General features: G+C 58.0%; 1 protein-coding gene across 1 annotated transcript in view; it reads left to right on the forward strand.

Moving 5' to 3' along the window:
- The window catches only part of PMEPA1 (prostate transmembrane protein, androgen induced 1), a 48,687-nt gene extending 35,615 nt beyond the window's left edge, over positions 1-13,072 (forward strand). Inside the window, exons 2-4 of the mRNA XM_075528397.1 lie at positions 5,365-5,519; positions 11,016-11,069; positions 11,504-13,072. Coding sequence (XP_075384512.1) covers positions 5,365-5,519; positions 11,016-11,069; positions 11,504-12,046 — 752 coding nt within the window. The 3' untranslated portion in view covers positions 12,047-13,072. The remainder of the gene's footprint in view (positions 1-5,364; positions 5,520-11,015; positions 11,070-11,503) is intronic.
- The last annotated feature ends 10,959 nt before the right edge of the window (positions 13,073-24,031 follow it).

A 24,031-nucleotide genomic window follows, 5' to 3' on the forward strand; every position in this document is an offset into this window, starting at 1 on the left:
GGAGTTCCCAGAATCCTCAGGAGAAGGCCATCCACACACAGAGGCCTCATTGGCTGTGACCTGATTGACAGGCTAGATGCCACCCTTCCGCAAGTTGACATTCAGGGCCACCTGAATGTCCCCACCCCAGATGATGGGAAAGCCAGTGTCAGAGATGGCTGGTGGGCACCCCTCCCGCCCTGCCTGCCCAGAGCATTCACCCACCACTCCTCTCACCCAGAGCCCAGGCCCCCAGACACCCCCAGGAGCCTCTTTGTAGGTGGAAGTGGCTTCCCAAGTCATGTTCCCCCCTTTTGCTGCCCGTGGTTGCTGTCAGTAGTTACAGGAACCCAGGCACTGCTGAAGCAGCCAGTGTGGGCTCCGTAGAAAGTGACATCCCTCCGTGCCCTGTCCCTCCTTAAGTGTAACCACTGCCAACGGGAGACGACACTAAAACACCAATACCTGGCATGGGCCACTCCCACGGGCAGCTCTGCCATGTGCCCATCAGGCACCCCCTGGTGGCCACGCCAGCACCCATGGGTGAATTTCAGGGGCCCCTGGGTGAGTGTGGGTCTCCTCTGCACAGGGGTGGGGGTGGGGGACAGCTACAGCCATGGCCACACCTCCAGGAAAGCAGGAAATAGACCATTGTTCAGTGCACCCACCCTGCCAAGTGTTTCTGAGCAAAACCAAGCTCGCAGGCCTGGGCTGCTTTGATTACTTGCTCCGGGGACCCAGGCAGGAAGACCTAGCAGTCTGTCCCCCATAAGGTTGACAGCCTAGGAAATCCCACCCTAGGGGGTCATTCTCCCGAAAAAGGAAAACCCAGGCACTAACAGCCCTCTGGGGTCCAGGTCCCCTTGGCCCGCTGACTGCGTGGGGGTGTTGTGGGTCAGAGCCCCTCACAGGCATGCTGCACAGTAGGTGGCCAGGCTGGGGTTTGAACCCAGGGTCCTGGGGGGTGGGAGCAGGGGATAACAAACCTCTTTGCGGACTCTGTGGTTCACCCACGAGTAGCAGGTGGGGGAGCCTGGCCCTCACTTCCAGGGCTGGCCCCTCCACGCTGGGTGTTAGCATGGGGCCAGTGGGAGCCGGGGGTCCAGGTGTTCCAGCGAGCCCACACACCATCCATCTGTCTGTCTGTTTTTTAAATGGCTCACAATGGTTGCTGCTCTCCCCGACTTCCCGCAGCCAAAATCTAAAAGAAGGACCTTACCACGTTTACCCACCCAAGCTCCTGCCCCAGGGAATCGCTGGGTTGGGGATAAGGGATAGAAGTGGCTCTGGGGCAGAAAGCACCCCTTTGCCTCCTGGTCCCATTTCCTTTGATGCTAGCCAGGCTTTTATTCAGACCCACTCGAGGTGGGGGAGGGGGCCGGAGCAAGGTGGCTGGCAGCCCTGGGCTGCCTCGGGCCCCTGGAATGACAATGAGGTCTCCTGGTCTGTCTCATCCAGCCAGCCTAACGAGATTAGATTTTCATAAATTTCAGACAGTGCCAATTCCTAATTCCTCCGTGCGCAGCCAGGAGGCCAGACAGGGCGGCCTGCCCTGGGAACCGCTTGTTACCCGCCCAGGCGGGGCATCTGCCTGGGAGCCGCCTTGGGCCCAAGGGGCCAGGTGGAATGTGCACAGCGGCTCTGCCGCTGAGGTCAGCAGGCTCACCCAGATTGTACGCACCCAGCCCCCCAGCCCACGCCCCAGCTTGCACGTGTGACGGGCCGGCTGCTGTTCTTAGTTCACCAAGGACCTGCAAACTCCCCGCACACAGCAGAGCGGCCCCGCAGCGCTGCCAACCACCAGCCAGCTGGTGGCTGAGCACTTCAGTCACTGCGCCACCAGGGCATTCGTTGTAAGTGTTGCGCCTCTGTTTTGATTTGATGAGTGTTTAAGTGGTCTCATCACCAAGCCTGAGCCCAGAGGCATCTGGTCCACTACAACTCCCAGGGACCCTGCAGGACAGGAACTGTCCCTGTGGGTTTCCCGGACCATAGCTCTGGACGAGAACTGGTGGAGGGGCTGGTGAGCCCCGGGAGCTTGTGGAATGCTAATAGCACCCCAGCTGTCCCATTGAGGTGACAGATAGGGACCTTGGGGGCCTGTCCCCCCTGCAGACAGCCTCGGCCCTCCCCCAGAGCTGCAGTGACTCTGTGTCCCCAGCAACCAGAGACCCTGGTGACTCAGGTCTCTGCGATTGCTGAGATCTCTGAGACGTCTCCACGTGTGTCAGCGAGGCCTTTGGGGCAGCTCTGTGACATCTCAGGGTGTCTCTGACATCTCTTGGGTGGCCCTGCAACATCGCAACAGAGGGCTTTTAGGCTTGGGCTCCGCTGTGTTCCTGGATCTGTGCCATGGTGAGGCAGAAGCAGAGTGTGTGTGTGAGAGTGAGTGATTTATTTCAGGATATTGGCTCGCATGGCTGTGAGGGCTGCAGGTTCTGAGTCTGAACTCCTTAGGGCTGATGGCAGCCTGGGAGCTCACTCCAGCAGGAAGTCTGTTCTCGTCTTGAGGCCACAGACTCCTCGCCTATCCGGCTGGACAAGACTGACCACCCTGTGGAAGGCAATGTTCGTGGCCAAATGCTTTGTGTCAAACTAACCCCTGGCGACCCCATGTCCTGCAGAGAACTGCCCCTGGTGTGTTGGTCCGGGTTGATGAGAAACAAAACCAGAGAGACTCGTGTGTAATAGAGAACTTTATATCAAAGGGCAATAGTATTAAGAACACCCCAGTTCTGTCCAGATAAGGTCCCCAAGTCCGATATTAGCCCATATGCCCAATACTAGTCTATAAATTCCTCTTCAGACTCACACAACACATGCAATCACGCTGAGTGCTGGAAGATCACAGGCCAGTGGGTAGAAAGTCTTGTGGATCCAGTGGCAGTGAAGCATCTCAGCGCTGGTGTGGGTCTCCACGTGGCTCCTCCAGCTCTAGGACTCTGGCTCCATCAGCGTAGCTCCGTGTGGCTTGTCAGCATGAAGATGCACTAGAGAGAGTGTGTGTATCTGGCCTCCAGTGAGCTATTTAGCTCCACAGTGCCTCCAAATGAGGTCATCAAGCTGTGACCTGATTGGCAGGCTAGATTCCTTTGCAAGTTGACTCCAGATTAGGTAATTACCATACCTGGTGACCTGTGTCCTACAGAGAAATGCCCCGTAGGGTCTTCTTGGCCATAATCGGAATGGAGCACACACTGTCATGGGTGGACCTTGCCCCCCAACCCCCATTCATTATGTGAGCCTTTAGGGACCGATCTGGATGCCAGGCACATGCCCAGCCTCATCCTGGCAGATGCTGTGGGCCTCCTTTTGCGTAGGATCTGAGGTGAGCTCAGACTAGCAGGGCCTGGAGTCAAACCTGTGGGCCACAGCCACTCTGTCCCCCTCCCCCCACATGGATCTCCCAGCCTGCATCTTCATGGGGTTAGTGACCCAGGCACCCAGTGGCCACGCATGCTCACTTATGCCCCAACTCTGTTCTGGAAGGGGTTCTCTAGGTCTCAGACATGAGCACTGAGACATAAAATCCTCCAGCCTGCCTCCTTCAAGCCAGCCTTGGCAAGGAGGACGGCTCCCAGGGGGCCATGCCTGAGACCCAGACGATGCCAGGAGGAGGGCAGTGGCCTGGCCTGGGCCCCACCGCCTGCCAGGACCCAAGGACAAAGGCCAGGGAGACAGCCTGGCCACCCTGCATGTCCCCAGCCCAGGCCCAGCCCCCGCCGGGGTGAATAGTGCACCAGGTTTGGGGGGCAGCGGGTTGCAGCACCCTCAGAGGACAAAGCAGGCCCTGTATGCCCCCCCTGAATGGGCAGCTTTGTCCTGGTTCTACAGGCAGGCCACAGGGCAGGGCTGGACCCCGCAGGCGGGGCCCTGGGGCTTGGGCCAGCCAGCGGCTTGGGGAAAGTACACTGAAGTCCCTTGTCTCCTCCCCGCCGCCCTGGCAGGGGTGGGGGGTGTCTCTCACCAGATCCCAGGTCACCTGCTCTGGGCTCTGTGACTAAGGAGAGCCTGTGCTGTGACCCAGGCCTCAGTGTCTTACCTGTGAAATGGGTGCATGACGTGTGACAGGCAGAGCTGCCCTCGGGTCTCGGTGAAATAGAATGCAAGGGCTTCCTCCTGAGGAGCCGCTGCTGGGACTCAAGCCCCTGACCTTCCAGTTTGTGGGTGTCCTACTACGCGTCTGCAGTGGGTTCTAACGCTGCCGATGGAGGGGTCCGGGGGAGGGTCAGAGTAAAGGCCCTTCCCTGCAGGAGCAGGAGACAGCGGTGTGGGGTGTGTGTGTGATCAGATGCATGCAGGGTCTTAGGATGCGGTGGGTCTGGGGCCCGAGGCTGGTGGTGTGAGTGAGGGGTCTGGGCAGAGACCAGGGGTCCTGCGCCTCCAGAAAGCAGAAGGCCCATCTATCTCATCTCTGCCTTACTGTCCTGCTGAGAGTCTGGGTGCAAAGATGAGACAGGATGTGGAGGGGCCCGGTTCTGTCTGGGGTGCTGACCCTCACCTCCCCCTGGAGTGTGTCTGACTTGGAGGAGAAAGTGCCCTGCACTTGACCTTGGCCCTGGGGGGGCTTTGCTAATTGTCAGCCTGGGGAGGAGGTGCATTCCAGTACTTCCTGGTCCCACTCAGCCGGGTCACCTCCTGGGAAGACGGGCTCCGCTGGCCCCACCTCATGCTCCCAGACCTGCCCGCTTGCCAAACCAGCCATCTGGATAACGTCAAAGCCACTCCCCCTCACGGTGTCCTGCCCCCAGGACAAGGCCACCAGGAGATGGCCTCCTGGGGAATGAGAATCGCCCTGCTAACTGCAAGGTCAGCGGTTTCAGAACCGCCAGCCACTTCTGGGAGAAAGCTGGGGATTTCTACTCCTGTAAAGAGTTACAGTGTAGGGACCCCCGGGTCAGTTCGACCCTGTGAGGTCACCATGAGTCGGCATCGGCTTGATGGCATGAGATCCGGATTGGTCTTTGTTGTCGATTTAGGGACCGGGCATGGACTGTTCTCTGAGGCTGTGGAACTAAAGGGGTTCCCACTGACCAAGGGCTGGGTGTTCCTGTGAGCTCACCTGTACCTGTATGTGGGGGTGGGGGGAGTGGTGTGTTTGGGGTGTGACTGAGTGAGCTCAGGTTTTGCAGGGGCTCAGCCCCCGAGGGACAAACTCGCAGGCCAGACACCTCCATGCCAGGCTGGGGGTGGGGAGCAGCCGATTGTTGCTGTGTCTACAGGGTGCTCCCTTGGGGTCCCTTCCTAGACTGGTGGGGACTTCCTAGACTGTTCCCCCAGGTTCCCCGCCCCTCGTCCGTCTGCCCACTCATTGACCTGCGCATCCCCCAGCCCGCGTCTCTCCGTGAGTCTGTTAGCCGCTGACCGTGCGCCCTGTGTCCGCAGCTGAGCTGGAGTTTGTGCAGATCCTGGTCATCGTGGTGGTGATGATGGTCATGGTGGTGGTCATCACGTGCCTGCTGAGCCACTACAAGCTGTCCGCGCGCTCGCTCATCAGCCGCCACAGCCAGGCCCGCCGGAGGGAGGACGCCCTGTCCTCGGTGAGTGTCCCTCCCACAGGGGCCCCCACGGGAGCGAGGGGTGGGGAGAGAGGCGTAGCCACACACTCGCACCACGCATCTGCTGCGTGCCAGGCACTGTCGGCACTGGGGGCAGGTGGTGACGGGGCTGGAACCGGCCTCGGGAAGAGACGGATGGAAGCCGAGGTGGGCCTGCAGGGACCATGGTGAAGAGGTGTAATTCCTCCCAGCTGGGCGGTTTGTCTTCACCTGGATCAGGTGTGCTGAGTGCCTGGTACCTGGGGCAGGTTATGGAGGAGATGGTGTTGAGGAGGAGAGGGGGACAGAGATAGAGATGGAGTCAGCATTGCAGTTTCCCAATCCTGATACAACGGGACACAGTGGGCCAGGGAGGCGCAGCCCCACCCCCACCAAGGTCCTGCAGGGCAGTGAGTCACACGGTCCTGGGGTCCTGAGTTGAACTCCACCTCCACCAGCTCTGGCTGTGTGCACATCCTTTGAGCGTTCACATGTCAAGGGCCAATGATCAAGACCACCTATCTGTGATTCAGAGTGCAGACCAAGCATGCCAGCTTAGACTGGGTCATGTCGCCCACCCATCCATTCACCCAGTCTTTTACCCCGCATTAAGACACCCATTCGCCCACCCACCCATCCTTTTACCCATCATATTCCATTCACCCAGTCTTTACCCATGCATTAATATATCCACCCATCCAACCTTTCACTGATCATATTCTATCCACCCATCTATAAACCCACTCATTCATACACCCACCCATCCATCTATTCCACCTACCCATATATTCACCCATCTATCCATCCATTCGCCCGCCCACCCATCCACTCACTTCTCCTTTTAACTACCCATTAGCCCATCTGTCCATTCATCCACTCATCCATCCAGCCACATTTCATTCCTATATTCACCTGCTTTTCACTACATCCATCCACCTCCCACCCACCCATCCATCCATCTGCCCATTCACCCAGCCATTCATTTACTTTCTTATCCAGCCAGCTACATTCCACCAATTCATATACTCATCTCCCCACCCATGCTCCCCCTCTTCCATCCCTATCGTCCATCCCCCTGACAGATGACCACTCCGCACTCCCTTTGCCTAGAAAACCATTGATCTGCTGCCCTGGGGAAGGAGTTCTAGACACAGCCAGGCTCCAGATGACACAGAGCCTGAAGGAAACCAGAGGGCTGTGGTCCAGAGGCCTCTCCCAGAGCGTCCGGCCAGGCTCTGAGAGATGAAGAGCAGTTAGCTACAGGGGGGAAGGAAGGACGTGGGATGAGGAGACATTCAGGAAGGGTAAGGAAAAGGGTCAGACACCATAGTGGAGGCACCTCTGTGATTGTGAGACTGCATTTTCACAAGTATTAGAAGCCCCCCAAGACCCCCAGAGCTCCCTAGACGCAACTCAGGGCCCAGATGGGGTCACCAGGCGGCAGAAACTTGCCTCCCTCGGACCCCACTCTGACCCTCTGCCCTGCAGGCTGGTCTCTGCCCCATGCCAGTGAGCACGGAGGGAGAAGGCAGACTTGAGCCCTGAGTGACCCCCATTGCTACACTAGGCTGGGGTAGGGGGTGAGGGCTGGCATGCAGCTTCCCAGCGTCACGGCAGCTCTCTGAGGCTGAGGGCAGTGCCAGCTTACCCAGGAAGCCTGGAGCCGCAGACCTGTCCTGGCAGGTCTGGGCACTTCTGCTCATCAGACCTAGCCTCCATGTGTCATTGAGACAAGGGCACCTGCCCGCTGTCCCCCACACCGGAATAGCAGGTAGCCTCTGGCGCAGGGTGTCCAAGGCTCTGGGCCTCATCTGGGCTGCACCTGCCACGGTGGCCACATTACCGGGAAGTTGAGTTCGGGGAAAGGCAGACAGGCACTTAGTGGGTGTGTGAGCTTCAGTGCTCACGTGTGTGCACTCTGGGAGGTTTCGGCACTGCAGCCTGGTGTGTGAGGGAAGCCTCTGACAGGTACAAAGATGGACACACACACACACACACACACACACACACACACACACGGCTAAGGCAGAAGCCAGGACCCCGGGGTTAACAGGTGAGAGTGGGGCACTGGCTGCCCAGCAGCTCCATTTACCAAGCCGCCTTTGGAGCCCCGGGAGATGCTGGCAGGTAAACAGCGCCTGCAGTAGACTCAGGGGCTCCCCTGGGGCTCCCCTGCCAGACGGGCACGTGACCTCCCCGACTCCAGAGACTGTGGGCCTCTCCACGAGGCGCCTGAGCAGCCTCAGGTCTACACACTTGGAGTGTCTGGGAAAGGTGGGGGGGGGGGGTCGGCCCTAGAGACTGGATCACCAGCTTGTTTATGGCCCTGCCAAGTGTCCCTCAGGGTCACAGGACTCTGTCTCTTCCTCTATCTCTCACTCCTTAGCAGACAGTCCTAGGAAAACAACCTCTGCAGGTGTGGGGGTCTTGACAGGGTGATGGAGCTTTTTCTGGAGCACCCCACCCCCACCCAAGTCCAATGACAGCTCTTTGACTGTCACCCGTCCCTCAGGTCTCTCCTGAGGGACAGGGGGGTTCAAAGCACTGACTATCTGGTTTATAGTCTTGCACGAACTTCCTGCTCCACCCGGGGACTTGTGTCAGGAACCCCGGAGGGGGTGGGGGGAAGGTGCAGCCCTGGACCCACTCCCTGGAATCTGCATTCTCCCAAGCCTGGGGCTCTGCTGGTGTGTCTGCAAGTCAGACATGGGATAGAGGGGGGCGTGGGGGATGACCCACCTGGTTCACCTGGCAGGGCTGCCAGGATCGAGGCTGGGGGATATGGAGAGAAAGGTTGCAGAGAGTTGATTTGGGGGGTGGGAGGGCACTAGAATCCAGGGGGTTCAGAGAGCCCAGGGACAGAGGGAAGTGGGGGTCTGGCTTCTGCCCTTGCTAGGTTAGGGAGTCAGAGGAGAGGTCTGCCACAGGCCACAACTATGGAAGCTGGGGTGGCGGGAGCAGCCTGGTAAGATTCCCTGAGAGAGGGGGGCAGTCAGGGAGCACCCGACTGACTGCTGGTCCCAGCGGGACCCCAGCTTTGGGCTGGTGTCTCCTCAAAGTCCTGGTGAAAGACTGTAGACCAGGGAAGGTCTGGCAGCTGGTCCAAGGTCACCTTTCATCCACTCTAACCTTGAGCAGAGCCTGGCTTCCTTGTCTCCTTCCTGGTACTCAGGTGGGCTGGGCCTCCCTGGGGCAGGCCAGGTCTGACTCATGCAGGGCCCACCCTGCCCCATGGGGCCTGGAGCACCTGGCCAGGGTGTGGGCCCCCTTCCACTCACCAGCTGGCAATGCTCCCAGGCGGGTGCCTAGGGACCTGCTGTGTCGGTAGAAAAGTTCAGAGGGTCCTTCAGAGGGTTTGGCCTGTGCCCAGTAGCTCTGGCATCATGGTGGTCACACGCTGGGCTGCTAACTCCAAGGTCAGCAGTTTGATGCTGCCCGCTGCTCCACAGGAGAAAGACTAGGCTTTCTATTGCAGCCTCGGAAACCCACACAGGCAATTCTGTGCTGTCCCACGGGGTTGCAGTGGACCAGAGCGGGCTCGATGACCCTGGCGGGCAGTGGCTTATGAGGTGGGCCGTTCACCTCAGGATCCCCAGTTCGAAACCGCCAACCAGCCCTCCCTAGGGAGACACATGAGGCTTTCTACCTGCCCGAGAGTGAGTTTTGTGTTTGAGAACTTAAGGAGCCCTGGTGGCACAGTGCTTAAAGCGCTCACTGCTAACTGAAAGGCCGGCTGGTGGTTTGAGTCAGGGGCAGTTGGCTTGTCAGGATTTACAGTTTGGGAAACCTGGAGGGGGGGGGGGGGCGCAGCTCTGCTCTGTTGTGGGTCAGTGGGTTTTTAAGGGGCTGAGTGCCATGCCTGACGGAGGCGCATATTAGCCACAGAGTGATGCTGGCGCCTGAGGACAGTGACCCTGAGGACTGGCTTCCCTGTCCCCAGGCGCACCTGGGTGTTCAGGTGTTGCCACCTGCCTTCTGGGGCCGCTGTGAGCGCCATGGCACCTCCTTGTGGCAGCCTGGGGAATGAGGCCCCTCGACCCTGCTGCCATTCAATCGATTTCCACTGACAGCTCAGCTAGAACCACCCCTGGGTTTCCCAGGCTGCCCGTCCTTGCAGTGGCAGAAAGCCTCTCCTCTGGCTTCATCGATTGTGTGGTGGGTTTGAATGGCTGGCCTGTGGTTGCCAGTCTAACACGTAACCCCCTGCCCCACCGAGGCCCGCCCCTCCCACCCAAACTGGCCTGCCGGCACGTTGATTTGGACGCAGCGAGTGTTCAGGACAGAGTAGAACTAACTGCCTCTGTGCGTTTCCCAGACTAGCTCTTTACCTGAGTAGAAAGCCCCATCTTTCCCCCGAGGGGCGGCTGGGGGTTTCGAGCTGCTCATCCTGTGCCTAGCAGCCCAAATCAGAACTTGCTTTGCCACCGGGGCACCTGCCGGGCCCATAGGCACACAGGCAGAATAGAACTCTTATTCTGCCCTGGGAAAGCAGCCTAGGTGGTTCTGCTGAGAAAACACTGGTCTGCTCCCCACAGGATTGGTGGTTCTAGTCCCACCAGTGCTGTCTGCTCCTGTAAAGAACGTGTTGTGGCCTCGGAAGCCCTTGGTGGCAGTGGACACCTGCCTGTCTTGGGGCCAAGAAAGCATGCCCTGGGGAACATGGGTGACAAGCCAGGTCCTTGTCTTCATGACCAGGAGGGATGAGAAACTGGTCAGGGGGTATTCTTGGGGCTAGGAGAGCCTGGGGCACAAATGGTTAAGCACTGGTACTTCAACCCCACCCAGAGGTGGATCTGAGACCTGCTTCCTGCAGAAGTCCCTGTGTAGCTCCACATTACACCCATGGGCCCCTTGGGCTGGGAGCGATCAGGTTGCTGGAAGTGCTGCTCCCCTAGGGTGGGGCTCTCAGGGCCTTGGACTATCCTCGTCCTGTCCTTGTGGCCCCTTCCCGCGTGGACTCTGGTCTTTGGGCTTTATTGACCCAGGCGGTCTCGAATCTAACCCGCTCACAGCGACCCCGCAGGACAGAGTGGAGCTGCCTTGGAGGGTTTCCAAGACTGTCAGCCTTTACGGGATTAGACAGCCTCGATTTCCTTCTGAGGGACTGGTGGTGGTTTTGAACTGCTGACCTTTTGGTTAGCGGCCCAGTGCATGGCCACTGGGGCTCCTTTTCACACCTTGGGAGTCGGAGGGAGTTGGTCGATTGCGGTCACTGGGCTTTTCACGTTTGGGGAATGAGTTGGTCAGCAAGTCTATGAGAAAGCCACTGCAGGGAAACCATGTTTCCAAAGCCATGTTGCGGGCACCGTGGGGGCTGGGAGGGTGCAGGCACCGGCCCTCCATGGGAGCCAGTGGTGGGTTGGTTTGAGTGTGTCCCGAGACTGGGGCACAGAGAGCTGAGACTCACATGCCTGTTTGGATCTAGTTCAGGATGAGCACTCTCAGCTGCTGACGCCCCCTCCTCTTTTTCCCCTTCTTCTCCCCCACCACCCCACACAGGAAGGCTGCCTCTGGCCCTCGGAGAGCACTGTGTCCGGCAGTGGAATCCCGGAGGTGAGACCCACACCCCCCTGCCCCTGTCCCCACTACTACGGCTCCCACCTGATCTGAAGGGCTGGTGGGACTGTGTGTAGGCCAGCACTGAGGTCGCCCCACTTCAAGGGAGACGCAGGGCCATGTGCAGCTCCCCTGCAGCTCTGCCCACGTCCTGCTCCTCTCCCTTCCCCTACAATGGGGGCCAAGCTGAATCCCTGCCTCCGCTCTGCATCTAGGGACCGCAGTCCCCTCACTCTCCCCTGCCCTGCTGGGCTTCCTTCCTCCTGTCCTGGGGCCAGAGCAGAGCCTTGGACTAGGGACCCCAGTTGAGGCAGCACCCCACTCTCCCCTTCCCCAGAAGACAGAATTCAGTCCTTGCCTCGGGCCCTGCACCCAGTAAGGGACCCCCCCCCAGTAGGGGCAGCACCTCACTCCCTCCACTTTGCCCCCAGCCGCAGATCTACGCCCCACCCCGGCCGGCCGAACGCCTGACGGTGCCTCCCTTCACTCAACGGGACCGCTTCCACCGCTTCCAGCCCACCTACCCGTACCTGCAGCATGAGATCGACCTGCCGCCCACCATCTCGCTGTCAGACGGCGAGGAACCCCCGCCCTACCAGGGCCCCTGCACCCTGCAGCTGCGTGACCCTGAGCAGCAGCTGGAGCTGAACCGAGAGTCGGTCCGCGCACCCCCGAACAGAACCATCTTCGACAGCGACCTGATGGACAGCAGCCTACTGGGCGGCCCCTGCCCCCCCAGCAGTAACTCGGGCATCAGCGCCACGTGCTACGGCAGCGGCGGGCGCATGGAGGGGCCCCCGCCCACCTACAGCGAGGTCATCGGCCACTACCCTGGCTCTGCCTCCTTCCAACACCAGCAAGGCAGCGGGCCCCCCTCTCTGCTGGAGGGCACCCGCTTCCACCCCGCACACACGGCACATCTGGAGACCACGGCCACCTGGAACAAGGAGAAGATGAAGAGCCATCCTCTCTAGGGACCCCGGGGCCAGGCTGGGGCGGCCGGAGGTGGTGAGGTAACACTCGGCACTTCTTAGCAAGGAGAGAGCGAGAGGGGGCGGCTGACCCCGGAGCGCACACGTGCCCGCCCTCCCCGCCGCTCTGTGTATAAATACTTACATGTTCTGTTGGGTCTGAGTGCACAAGGTAGAGAGCTTGCAAAACCACACACACACACACACACACACACACACACACACACACACTTCTTTGTTGAGCTGGGTCTTGAAGGCAAAAAAGAAAAAGGAAAAAAAAATCCCCACACTAGTCTGTTTTTGCTGCGTGCGTGAATGCTGATTTTCTTTTTGTTTGTTTATGATTATTTCACTTAACTTTAAAGACATATTTGCACAACCTTTGTTTAAAGATCTGCAATATCATATATAAAATATATATATATATATATATAAGATAAGAGCAACTGTATGTGTGAGGGCAGGAGTATTTTTGTATTAGAAGAAGCCTATGAGACACACACACACACACATACACACAGAAGTTGCTTTCTGAATTTAGTGGGGTGGGGTGGGGAGGGGGCTGGCCTTTTTTGAGTGCCAATTCAGAAAGTGTGTATTACCTTGTTAAAAAAAAGCAGGGGTTTAGAGTTATTTATATAAATGTTGAGATTTTGCACTATTTTTTAATATAAATACGTCAGTGCTTGTTGGGTGGAGATTTCTATCGTGTCTGTTGAAACCGTCAGAGGGGAGAGGCGTGGGGATTTCAGAGGCAGCGGAGGCGGCGGGCAGGTCAGGGGTGAGCCCGCCCCCAGCGCCCCGGGGCGCCCCTCTGCCCAGGATGAGCATGTATCCGTTTAGAGGTAGACTGTTCCCGTGTTAAACATTCCCTACGGAAAGAGGCACAGTTCTTTCCTCCAGGCCCCTGCGGTCCATACAAGCCTCGGAAGGGTTTTTGGACCTTGCGTGCAAACCGAAAAGCTACCCCCGAGACGCACGAGCCGGGCTGTGTCTTTTCCGAGATGAAAATAAACTGTAGCTGAAGGATCTCAGTCTCCCCTCCTCTTGTGTTCTTGAAGGTCCCCCTTGGGCGGGGCTACCACGGGGACCCTCGGAAGCCTGTTCCAGGGCTGCGGGGGGATGCGCCCAGAGGTTCCTGTGCTTGGCTGGCGCAAGCGTGCCTTCCGGGGTGAGGTGGACTTGCAGGCCGGGTGTTTGTGCAGGAAACCCCAGACTATTAGAACTTGAGCCCCTTCCTCCCTTTCCGCTTGCCCGGTCTGTTGAGGCACGTCTGCAGAGGAGGACCCGAGGGGTCAAGGTGGCGTGGCCAGCTTTCTACTAGGACCTGTCACTGGCTCCGACGCAGCCCAACAAGGTCACGCCCGATGCTTTCGGAGCAGAATTCTCTCGTCTTCTCCTTCACACCCTCCCCCGCTCTGGTCCCACGTGTGTACTGATCTGTGACTTCATGAGCATCTTTCTCAGGCTCAGCGCTTTGTTGACGATGTTGTCATAGAGTTCCCAGGTGCAGGCTGTCACGGTGGGCTGGGTGGGGAGCGTCTTGGGACCCATCAAGGGAGGGGGTGGGGCAGGACGGGACTTATCCCACTGGGTCACTGAGTGCTGAGAGGTGCCAGGATTCTTTGGCGGGGCCCTGACTCCCCCCACCCTGTCTCCCACTCTGTGGGTGTCTTTACTGTGAGCTGGACGTTGACCAGTAGACTAGCATAAGAGGCAATAGCTATTGCTTTTAAAGCAACTTTTTTTTATTACTTGAAAAGCAAACACCTTGAGGTCAGTGTTGACGTGCTACACCAGTTGAACCCTATTTATGCATAAACATACAAACGCATGTACACACACGAGATAGAAAGATGCATCGGTATCTTAAGAAGATGGAGACCAATCGTAGTGTCCGCGTGGCGGAGGTTGCGATGACCTGCCCGGCAGGCAGTTCCTGTACCTTAGTGACCACAGAGCCTGGCTCTTGGAGAGGCCATCTTCAGCCTCTAGTTTTGCTTCTCTCTCTGAGAAGGACACACAGAGGCAGACAGAGGGACGGGGGTCGTGTGTGCGGAGGGAGTTGTGACACGTTTCCTTTATGTGTAGCGTCTCTAGTGCCTTACTAGGAAGTGGTGGCCCCTCTTCCCTGAGGCGGGGCCGGGTGTCCCTGGACAAAGGGCTACTGCGTCTATTCCAGCTTCCCGCCAGTTCCCGTTTGTGCTCATCCTGAGCGTGCCCCGTCCACGGCGCCGTCCCCACCTGCCCACCCGACACCGCAGCCTCGCTCAGTTGGTGTGTCACTCGCCTCTGGGTCACCAGGCTGGGCATGGGCCTCGTGTGTTTGTCGGATGGCAGCAGCCGGAAGCCAGGGGGGAAGCGCATCCAGTGTCCTCTTGAGCCACACTGGGCTCTTGTTGCCTTGTTGTAGCGTCTGATTTTGCTGTTTGCAATGAGCTGGAAGAGGGGGACGTGTTACTGACCTCAGCCAGCTTGAGGGCAGGCCATGCACCCCGATTTGCAACCCAGTGTTAGAAGTGCAGGGTGTGATGCTGCCAGCACCCCTGGGCCCGGTCAGTGTCCAAGGGATTACAGTGGCAGACATCCATGGTGGGGGGCTGCCACGCCGAGTTTGCCCATGCAAAGTGAGGGGGTGTTTAGACCGAAAGGATGCCCAGCTCCTGGTTGGAAAGCATCTTGGTCCCCTTCGGAGGACCCTGTTCCAGCAGGAAGTTACGTGGCTGATGTGTGGGCCTCAGGGGACCGGTCCTGGGGAAGGGGCTGTGCTGGGATTCTCTGCTCGTCCATGGAAGGAAAGCCCTTTCCCCGCCCAGCCTGGGTCTCCCAAGCGGCACTGGCCCAACTGTACTAGAGCCATTGCTGTCCCCAGAGACCCAGTACTTCTCCAGAGTTGGACGGGTACACTTGCCCGTCCCAGTCTGCTACCCCGTGACTGGTACCTTTCAGAGGTTGGTTTGTTTGTTTCCTCAAAGCTTTCCAGAACCACCAAACCTCCTGACAATGAAAAAGGAGGTATTTCCCGGAAGCCGCGCCCCACGTGCACTGCTGCTCTGCAGAGCCGCCCCGTCGTCTGTCCGTCCACGTGCCAAGTACGATGCCACGGCTCTGCAGGGTTGGTTTCGAAACCTTCTTGGCAGGCCCTGTCTCCCCATTTCTGTTCCAGTTATACTTATGTAAGCCCCCCCCCCGCCCCACAGCGCCCTGGGTGCAGCCCTGCATGGCGACTCCCCAAGACTCTGTAATTGGATGCTGATCGAAGATCTGATGAAACCGCTTGTTGTACCAGTAAAGCCTTCGAGGCAGCGACGAGATGGAGAGCTGCAATACTTAGACAATAAATTTTGCAATTCTTTGGCATGAGGCTTTTTTACCCCCTTCTTTGCTTTGACTGTGTCTCTCCACTCCCCGCCCACCCTCCCACCCCACCCCACTAACCCCGAGGTGCATCTGGTGGTGAGGACGCTGTCCCAGGAACTGCTGTGTGTGGTCTTGGAACATCATCCCGTCTCTGTTTCGGGTGCAGGCAGGGTGCCCCGTGAAAAGATAGGCAGGACCACCGCTCCCCGCTGCGGGCAGAGCAGAACCACCGCTGCTGCCTGAGGCTGTAAATCCGCAGGGGCAGGCAGCCCTGCCTTTCTTCTGCAGAGCCGCTGGTGGGCTCCAGCCGCAGCCCGGTGCGTACACCCCCCACTCGCCAGGGCTCCTTAGGTTGGACCAGGCCGTGGTTTGGGTCGTCAGCGAGCTTCAGGGCTCGCCAAGCATTGCCTACACTTCCCCCGCTCCTACAAAACCACAGCTCTGACTCGTAGCCCCCCACACAGCATTCCCAAGATGGTAGACCATTGCAGCAGCCTCTGGTGGACTTGAGCCCCCAACCTCAGGGTTCGTAGCCAAACAACTAACACAGTTGATGGAAGGTTCTCAAAAAGGTCTGCAAGGGAGAATGGGGTCCCAGGTCCATGGGCCCTCATCGTGGGCAGCCTGGGGCCGGTGTCAGCCTGCTGTCTCCAGCGAATGAACACACCTGGCGTTTTTATTGGAGGAAAGCCTCAGGGCAATGAGCCATGGTTCCCAGGCCCACCCACTGCCCTCTCGCAGCTCACCCCTCAGAGGCCACAGCTGCCCGCTATCACAGCGGTTCTCAACCTGTGGGTCGAGACCCCTTTGGGGGGTTGAACGACCCGGTCACAGGGGTCACCTAAGACCATCCGAAAACATATAAATAGTTCACAGTATATAATTACATGTTGTTCTGTGATTAATCATTATGCTTTAATTATGTTTAATTATGTTCAATTTGTAACAATGAAAACACACCCTGTATATCAGATATTTACATGACGACTCAAACAGCAAAATGACAGTGATGAAGTAGCAAGGAAAATAACCTTACGGTTGGGGGGTCACTACAGCATGAGGACCTGTATTAAAGGGTCGGCGTATGAGGACGGCAGAGAAAGCACTGCTGCGAGCTGCTTCCTGTGTGCTCCCCCCACCTTAGACCATCCCCCCACCTTAGACCATCCCCCCACCTTAGACCATCCCCCCACCTTAGGCCATCCCCCCACCTTAGACCATCCCCCCACCTTAGGCCATCCCCCCACCTTAGACCATCTCCCCCACCTTAGACTATCCCCCCCCACCTTAGACCATCCCCCCACCTTAGACCTTTCACTCAAAGGTGAGGACTTAGCACAGCCCCCCGCCCCTCCCCTCCCAACACAGGCGTTAGCGTGGTGCCCTTTGCACCTCTGTCACTTGGATGGGTGGTGGGGGCAGCCTCTCCACGCCCCTTCATTTTGGTAAGTTGAGGACTCTGCGCCTCAGCTGTTGCCTTTGGCTTTACCTTCTCCCTCTGCGTCCACCAGCCCCTTCCTCTCCCGAGGTCCACTTCCAACCTCATACATTGGTGAACGGCTCCGAGGTGGAAGGGCCACCTGGGCTTTCTCTGTGAGCCGGGAAAGGGTGAGCGCGCCGGCCCTGTCCGCTGCCTCTCCAGACTCGGAGCCCGGAGTCTTGGAAAGAACCGGCCTGGGGTCGGCTCTTTACATACCCACAAAGAGAATGCCGTGTGGGGGGCCTAGTCTTGGTGTGCTCTCTGGACACCTTTCTGTAGGTGCATCGTAACCACCCGAGAACCCCCAGACTCACTGCCACCCAGTCGGTGCAGACGCACAGTGACCCGTGGTTTCCCAGTGCTGTTTCCAGGAGTAGAAAGCCCAGTCTTTCGGCTGCACAGCTCTGCTGGTTTCCAACTGCCGGCCATGGGGATCGCAGCCCGGTGCCCAACCAGGGCACATCAGGCTCCCATGGTAACCAGATACAGATGGAAACACGCTGCAGCTCTGTCAAGCCTCCCCTTTCCCCCCAACACACTGAACATCTTTCCACAGCCCGTTTGTTCAGAACATGTTCTTGTGTAAAACCCAACTGCCTTTGAGCCCAGTTCAACCAAGAATAGACTCTTACTGGACGGACAGATGGACGGCATAGAACTGCCCCTGTGGGTTTCCGGCACTTTACTGAGCAGACGGCCTCAACTTTTTTTTGAGTCGCCCCCCAGAGGGGGGTCTGGCGACCGTGGTGAATGTCCATGGACTCGGAGCTTGGCTCCTGGGGACCTGACACCTCAGAACGGAACGTGGGCTGGTGTGGCATCATCCCCACACGGGCCTGTTCAAGTCCAAAAAGTGCAGTGGGTGTGCTGATCCATCCCTCTGCGGGGCCCCCGACCGCCAACAGGACAGCCACTCAACCCCTTAACCGGTCCCTGGCACGTGCGTGTGTGTGTCTAATTAGCTGTTTATATAACTCAGGAGTGATTAGATTTAGAGCCTCATTAGCAGCAATCACGTCCCCTTATCCAAACAGGGTTCCCTCTCCAGGTCTAAAACCCCTAACCCTTGCTGTCTCGTGGGCACAGATTACTCTCAGCAACCCCAGTGGTAAGAAGAGAGCCGAGTCCAGGGATCTCCACACCAGGAGCAGAGCTCTAGGCCTGCACAGGTGGACGGGGCTTATGGTTCCGGCGCGGATTTGCAGGATGACCCTGTGGGCTCTCCTGGCACTCGACATGGAAAGCCTTTCGATGCGCCCAGCTTCGCAGCCCCTGGACCTCAGTGTCCGCCACGAGCCGGCCGGACGCCTCCCCCTGGGCTCAGAGCAGCTAGCTGTCGCTCCGACTTGGCGCCAGCGGCTGGCTTCCTGTCCCCGCCGCCACCGCCACGGCGGGTGTAGACAGAACGTTCAGTGTGAGAAGGGACGTGTGAGCCAGCGAGGGTGGCAGCACACACAGCGGGCGGGCCGTGCCAGCACCGCCTGGCATTTCCTCTCACACTCGGTGCAGTCGTTCCCAAGGAAAAGAGCCGCTTCTAAAAATAAAACAAAATATTGTCAGAGCCGTGCACAGCAAACGCTCCGGGTAAATGTGCAAGTGCGGCTTTACAGCTGAAGACGCCACCCGCTGCATGGGTGTGTATTTGCACGTATTGCACATGTGTGGGGGTGCCTGTCCACACACTTCCCCACCCCGCTGTCTTCTTCCCTCCCCTCCCCATCTCTTCTCCCTGAGACCTTCAAGTCGATGCCTACAGGACAGTCCTGCCGAACTATTTCCGAGACCGGAACTCCTTACGGGAGTTGAAAGCCTCATTTTCCTCCCTCAGAGCGACTGGTGGATATGAACTGCTGACCTTGCTGTTAGCAGCCCAATGCAGAACTACTATGCCACCGGGGCTTAGTACACTTTTCCAGAGTTCAGAAGAACTCACTTTGCCTTAAAAGATGTTTCCGTTGGTGAAATACATACCCAAGATTGAAGAGGGATTTTTTTTTTTAAGTTGGCAACATTCAATGGGTGGAGGCGGGGTGGGCCTGGGGTCCTCAGTCCAGCTCCAGCGTCTAGACTCCTCTGTCTCCCACACCGCTGACCGGCTGAGCCAGCCCCTTCCCCTCCCCCACCATCCTCGGTGCCCAAGGGGAGCAACCCCACTGGAGACGCGCCCACCTGCCTTTCCTTGGCCTTGGCACAGTGCCCGGACACTTCCAGGAACTTGCTCTGCCACCACGCAGCAGATCGGAAATGCCAGGAACCACCAGCTTCCAGGAGGGCTGGGAGTAAGGGGTGGGCACCCCGCGTGGGATGGGAGCTCCCAGTGTCCCTAGCGGGATTTTGGGGCTCACTTGTTTGATGGCACACACCCCCTCCTCCCTTCACTTCCTGAATAAACTATTGTCGTCAGTTCTGACTGTGGGTGACCCCTGGTGACTGACAGGCTACAATTTCAGTCCCCTAGAGTTTCCCAGCCTGTCATATGCAAGGATGCAGACAGCTGGATCCTTTTCCTGGGTTCACACCACCCTGGACCTCGTAGTTAGTCATCGGCCGCTTAACCCTTGTGCCACCAAAGCGCCTTCAGATCATTCCCCTCACCCCCTGCCACGGAGCCAGTCCAACTTTCCATAAGGGCCCTGCCGGCACAGTGCTTACATGTGGGGCTGCCAACCACGGAGTCAGCAGTTCGAAACCACCAGAAGCTCATTGGAAGAAAGACGAGGCTGCGACTCCAGTCAAGAGTGACATAGTCTCAGAAAGCAACTGGGGCCGTTCTCCCCTGTTCTATGGGGTCCTAGCTATGAGTCTGCATGCACCCGATGGTGTGGGCCTCTGGGAGAACCCCGCCACAAACAATAACACCACCCTTTAAAAGGCTGGCCTGCTGTGTCCTGTGGATGGCGGGCCTTCCAGGCCCTTGGGAGGAACTGCAGAGCCAACACCCACTGCAGATGAGAAGAGATGCTGAAAGGTGAGCACATTAAACCTTGCCCCGTTTCCAGCAGTGTCCCCTTCTTGTTTGGCCCAGTCCAGGCCCCCCATTCTGTGTAGGGGTCCCTGTGTCCATGGCCCACATCTCCCCACTTTCCCCTCTGGACCTCGGGCTCCAGAAGGTTTCAAGAACCTTGAAAAAGATCTGAGCACCAAAGGGGGGGGGGGATCCTGCCAATTCGAAATCAATAAAAGCTTAATTAAATGTCTAGAAACCCCCAACCTGAAGTCATGCGCTTCCGTTGTTCCAGTTTGTCATCATAAAAATCTCACTGCCATTCGTGACGAAGGAAAAGGACAGGGGTCCCCAAGAATGCCCTGCACGCAGTGGAGAAAGTGGGGCCAATTGTAAGGAAATAGATGTCTTATCGGCAAGTGCATTTTGAAATAAAATTCTACAAAATCTTTCCATTACGAAAGGAAGCATGAGGTGTGAGTTAGCATGCGGGGGCGGGGGGCTTTCTAAAGACAGTTGGGGATGCCTCCAAGGGTCTTTGCTGACTAACGTCCTCTCCCATAGACCTGGCCCCTCCCTTGACCACCTCCTGCCAACTGTTCTCCCAGCACCTATAAAGACCTGTCCAAATGTCCAAGCACCTTCCATCAAGCCATCCTGTGGCCCATCCTTGGCTTCTAGGAAGACCCAATGTCCCTGCATGGCCTGGCCGGCCACTTCCCTGAAGCCACGAGCCACCCTTGAGCAGGTGCTGCTGGTGCCAGGCCCAGCCCTCCTTGGCTGGCCGGGGGCCGCTGGGGGTGGCAGGCTCAGGAGTCTGCTCACCCCTGGAGTGGGCAGTGGAGTGGGAGGTGGCGGAGGACCCAGCGTGGATCTCCTGCCCATTTGATGATTCCCCCCCCACAGACCCCAGCACAAGAACAGGTGGAAGACTCACTCAGTGGCGGAGGCGATTCAGACCCTCAGCCACCTTATAAGCAGAGTAGACCTGCCCCTTTGGGCTGCCAGGGCTGCCAGTCTTCAGGGAAGCGAGCTACCTCATTTCTCTCCCTCCGAGGAAGGGGGTTGGTTGGGCAGCAGCCCCAGGGATGGCTTGGTGCCTGGTCAGATGGGTGACTAGGATTGCCCCTTGACCAGAGAAGACAGTTAAGGATCGTGGGTTATGGGCCCTGTACTCACTGCTGTTGCATCCCCTCTGAGTCAGAGACCCTACAGATGGGGTAGAATGGCCCCCACAGGGCTGTCACCTGAACCCAATGCCACAGACTGAATTGGGTTTCCGAGGCTGTAACGCAGTCCCGAAGGGCCACTGTGGAGCCAGATGGCAGGCAGGCCGGCCTCGTCCATGGTCAGCAGTTTCGTGCCTAACCTGCTGTGCCACCAGGGTGCCATGAGGGGACCGGGCTCTCAAAACCCATCATTTCTGACCCAGTGGGACCCATGGGGGAAGAGTAAAACTGCCTTCGGGGGCTCCCCACTGGAATGCAATGGAGGAGCCAGGCTCAGACCCCCAGCCTGTCCTGCTCCTTCAGACACACGGGTGGGATGGAAGTGCCTTGAAGGACATGGGCAATGTCCAGGGACTGTTCTCCGGAGACCCCAGCAGAGAGCCCGGGGACTCCGGACATGTGTCTTTGTTGGCTCTTGGGACCAGGCTTGGCTCCGAGGCTGGGGTGATCCTGGGCATCCCACCCCTGCCTCCTCTGCTTCCCTGACTTTGCCTTCAGACCTTTCCTCCCCCTGCGGTGACTTCACAGATCAAACCTGGGGATAAGATCGAGGCTGCCTGGGAGAAAGGAGACTGGGGTTGTGGCAACACAATGTGCAGTAAAAATATCTCCCTTTCAAAAGACGGAGAGAGAGATGCAAAGGCTCGAGATCAGTAACATGCAATTATCATCCGGTTTGGGCGGAGAGTTCTAATAGTTTCCAGAAAAACACGGGCCCTGAGGAGGGAACGAGCCTCCCAAGGCTGAAAGAGGGGGCTCCAGCGGGCCGGGCGCCATCATGGAAGCCTGGCAGCCTCGGAAGGCCTTTCCCAAGGCCCGTGAGCAGGTGCCCAGGGCCGCCACCTTCCCCTCTGCCCTCCACGCTGGACGGGAGGCTCCCAGACGGATAAGCCATCCTGAGCGCTGCCTCACAGACACTGTGCCTGTGTGGTAGAGCTTCCAGTGGGCAGGCGTGTGTCAGCCTGCAGGGGGCAACCTGGCAACTTGTCTGGGGGCCTGCAGACCCTCCCAGTGGCTGGAGCAATGAGCTCTCCTCCATATCTGCTCTACCCTTTCTTCTAGCAATGCTGCGGCTGTTAAATTGATTCCAACTCATAGCAACCCAACTGTGGCAGTTACATCATCTGTCAACTTGCAAAGGGGTGGAGTCTAGCCTGTCAGTCAGGCCATTGCCAATGAGGCCTCTGTGTGGGCATGGCCTTCTCCAAAGGATTCTGGGAACTCTGTCTTCCTCCCTGAAGGCAGGACACACACTCTCCCTGTGAGACATCCCTTTAGACCAGCCACATGGAGTTATGCTGATGGAGAAAGAGCCCTGGAGCTGGAGGAGCCACGAGGAGACCCACGCCAGCACGGAGATGCTTATAATGCCACTGGATCCACAAGACTTTCCACCCACAGGCCTTTGATCTCCTGGCGTTGTGCATCATTGTGTGAGTCTGAAGAGGAACTTAGAGACTGCTGTTGGACACATGGGCTATTATCGGACTTACAGACATGAACTGAACTGGGCTGGGTTGTTTTCTCAATATACAATTGCTCTTTGATATAAAGTTCTCTCTTACACACATATGAATGTCTATGAATTTGTTTCTCTAGTCAACCCGGCCTAACACACCACCATGACCCTGGAACTGCCCCACTGTCTGTCCATCTGTCCTTCCCCCCTGTGTTTTTTTTTCTTCCCCTCCCTTCCCCTCCTCTCCCCTCACTTCTCTGTGTGAATTAGAATTTGAACCTCGACCACCCCCAGAAGGCTGTGGGAGAAAGAGAAGCAAGTGCATCCTTTAACATCAAGACCAAGGTCATTGTTATCCTGACATCGTTTCCATCAAGAGGGGAAATGCAAGCTGATGGCAGCTTGGGTAGGCTCACCACAGACCCTGGGCTTCCCCTCCACGTACCCAGGAATCTATCAGGGGGCAGAACTTCCCCACCAACTCTCCTCGCTCTCCTTTTAACCAAAAATGCACCCCTATTGGCGTACGTCTTGTTTTCAACTGGTCTTCTGCTCAGGGCCTGGAGTCGTTTTGTGCAAACACATCACACCACATTTTCCACCTAGGGCAGGGCTGTCCTCGACCAGGCTCAGCGGGCGACCTGCCCAGACAACCCCCAGACTGTGGTGCCAGGGGACAGGCAGGGGGCTCCCAACGCCAGCGAGATGACCTGTTGGTGAGCAGTTGCCACCTGGTGGCCAGCCCCAGAACTGTCTCCCTGTGCGTCTCCATCCACACCCCATCCCCCCCCCCCCCCCCGCCCGTCGCCAAAGCCCGCCCCACAGGGGGGTGGGGGAGCCATGCCATGACCTGCATGAGTACCTCAAACCGCCCCTACCTAAACCTTAACACCATCCACCCTGGTGGCATAGTGCCCACACGGGCTGGGATCTGTATCTGAAAGGGGTAAGACCCGACTTTGTATGGGGTGACTAGGAGTCGGTACAGGAGTGAGTGCCTTATGGACAGGACACCTCGTCAGCCTTTACATCAAGGGGGTGGCCAGGCCTGGCCTCATCCCGCAGGTGCCCACCCGATGGTATGGGTGCAGCCTGGCCATCTGGACCCTTCAAAGCTCCCCGGGGGGTGGGATCAATTCGAACCAGCAGCCTGGGTGCCTACAGCCTACTCTGCAAAGACCAAGCCAGGGAATCGTGGACCCCTCAGCTCTGGTCTTCCCACAAAGCCCATCCTTTCGGGGCCTCCATTTCCCCTGATGTGGCCTGGGGGTCACGGGCCCTTGAAGGATGCAGAGGGTGGGCTGAGGTGGGACTGTTCATTTATTCCCACCAGCACCCTAAGTACCGTGCCCCTTCTTTCTGCTGTGGTGGGAACGCACACACAGTCACAGCGGCCAACACAATGTTGACACTGATGCTGCAAAGGGAGGCAGCTAGTTTCACACAGACAGCGGAGAGTGGGGCCTGGGCTGGGTTGGAACCCCAACACTGTCCTAATGGGGTATCGATGGGTTGC

Source organism: Tenrec ecaudatus, chromosome 12 (genome assembly GCF_050624435.1).
Source record: "Tenrec ecaudatus isolate mTenEca1 chromosome 12, mTenEca1.hap1, whole genome shotgun sequence".
Taxonomy (NCBI): domain Eukaryota; kingdom Metazoa; phylum Chordata; class Mammalia; order Afrosoricida; family Tenrecidae; genus Tenrec; species Tenrec ecaudatus.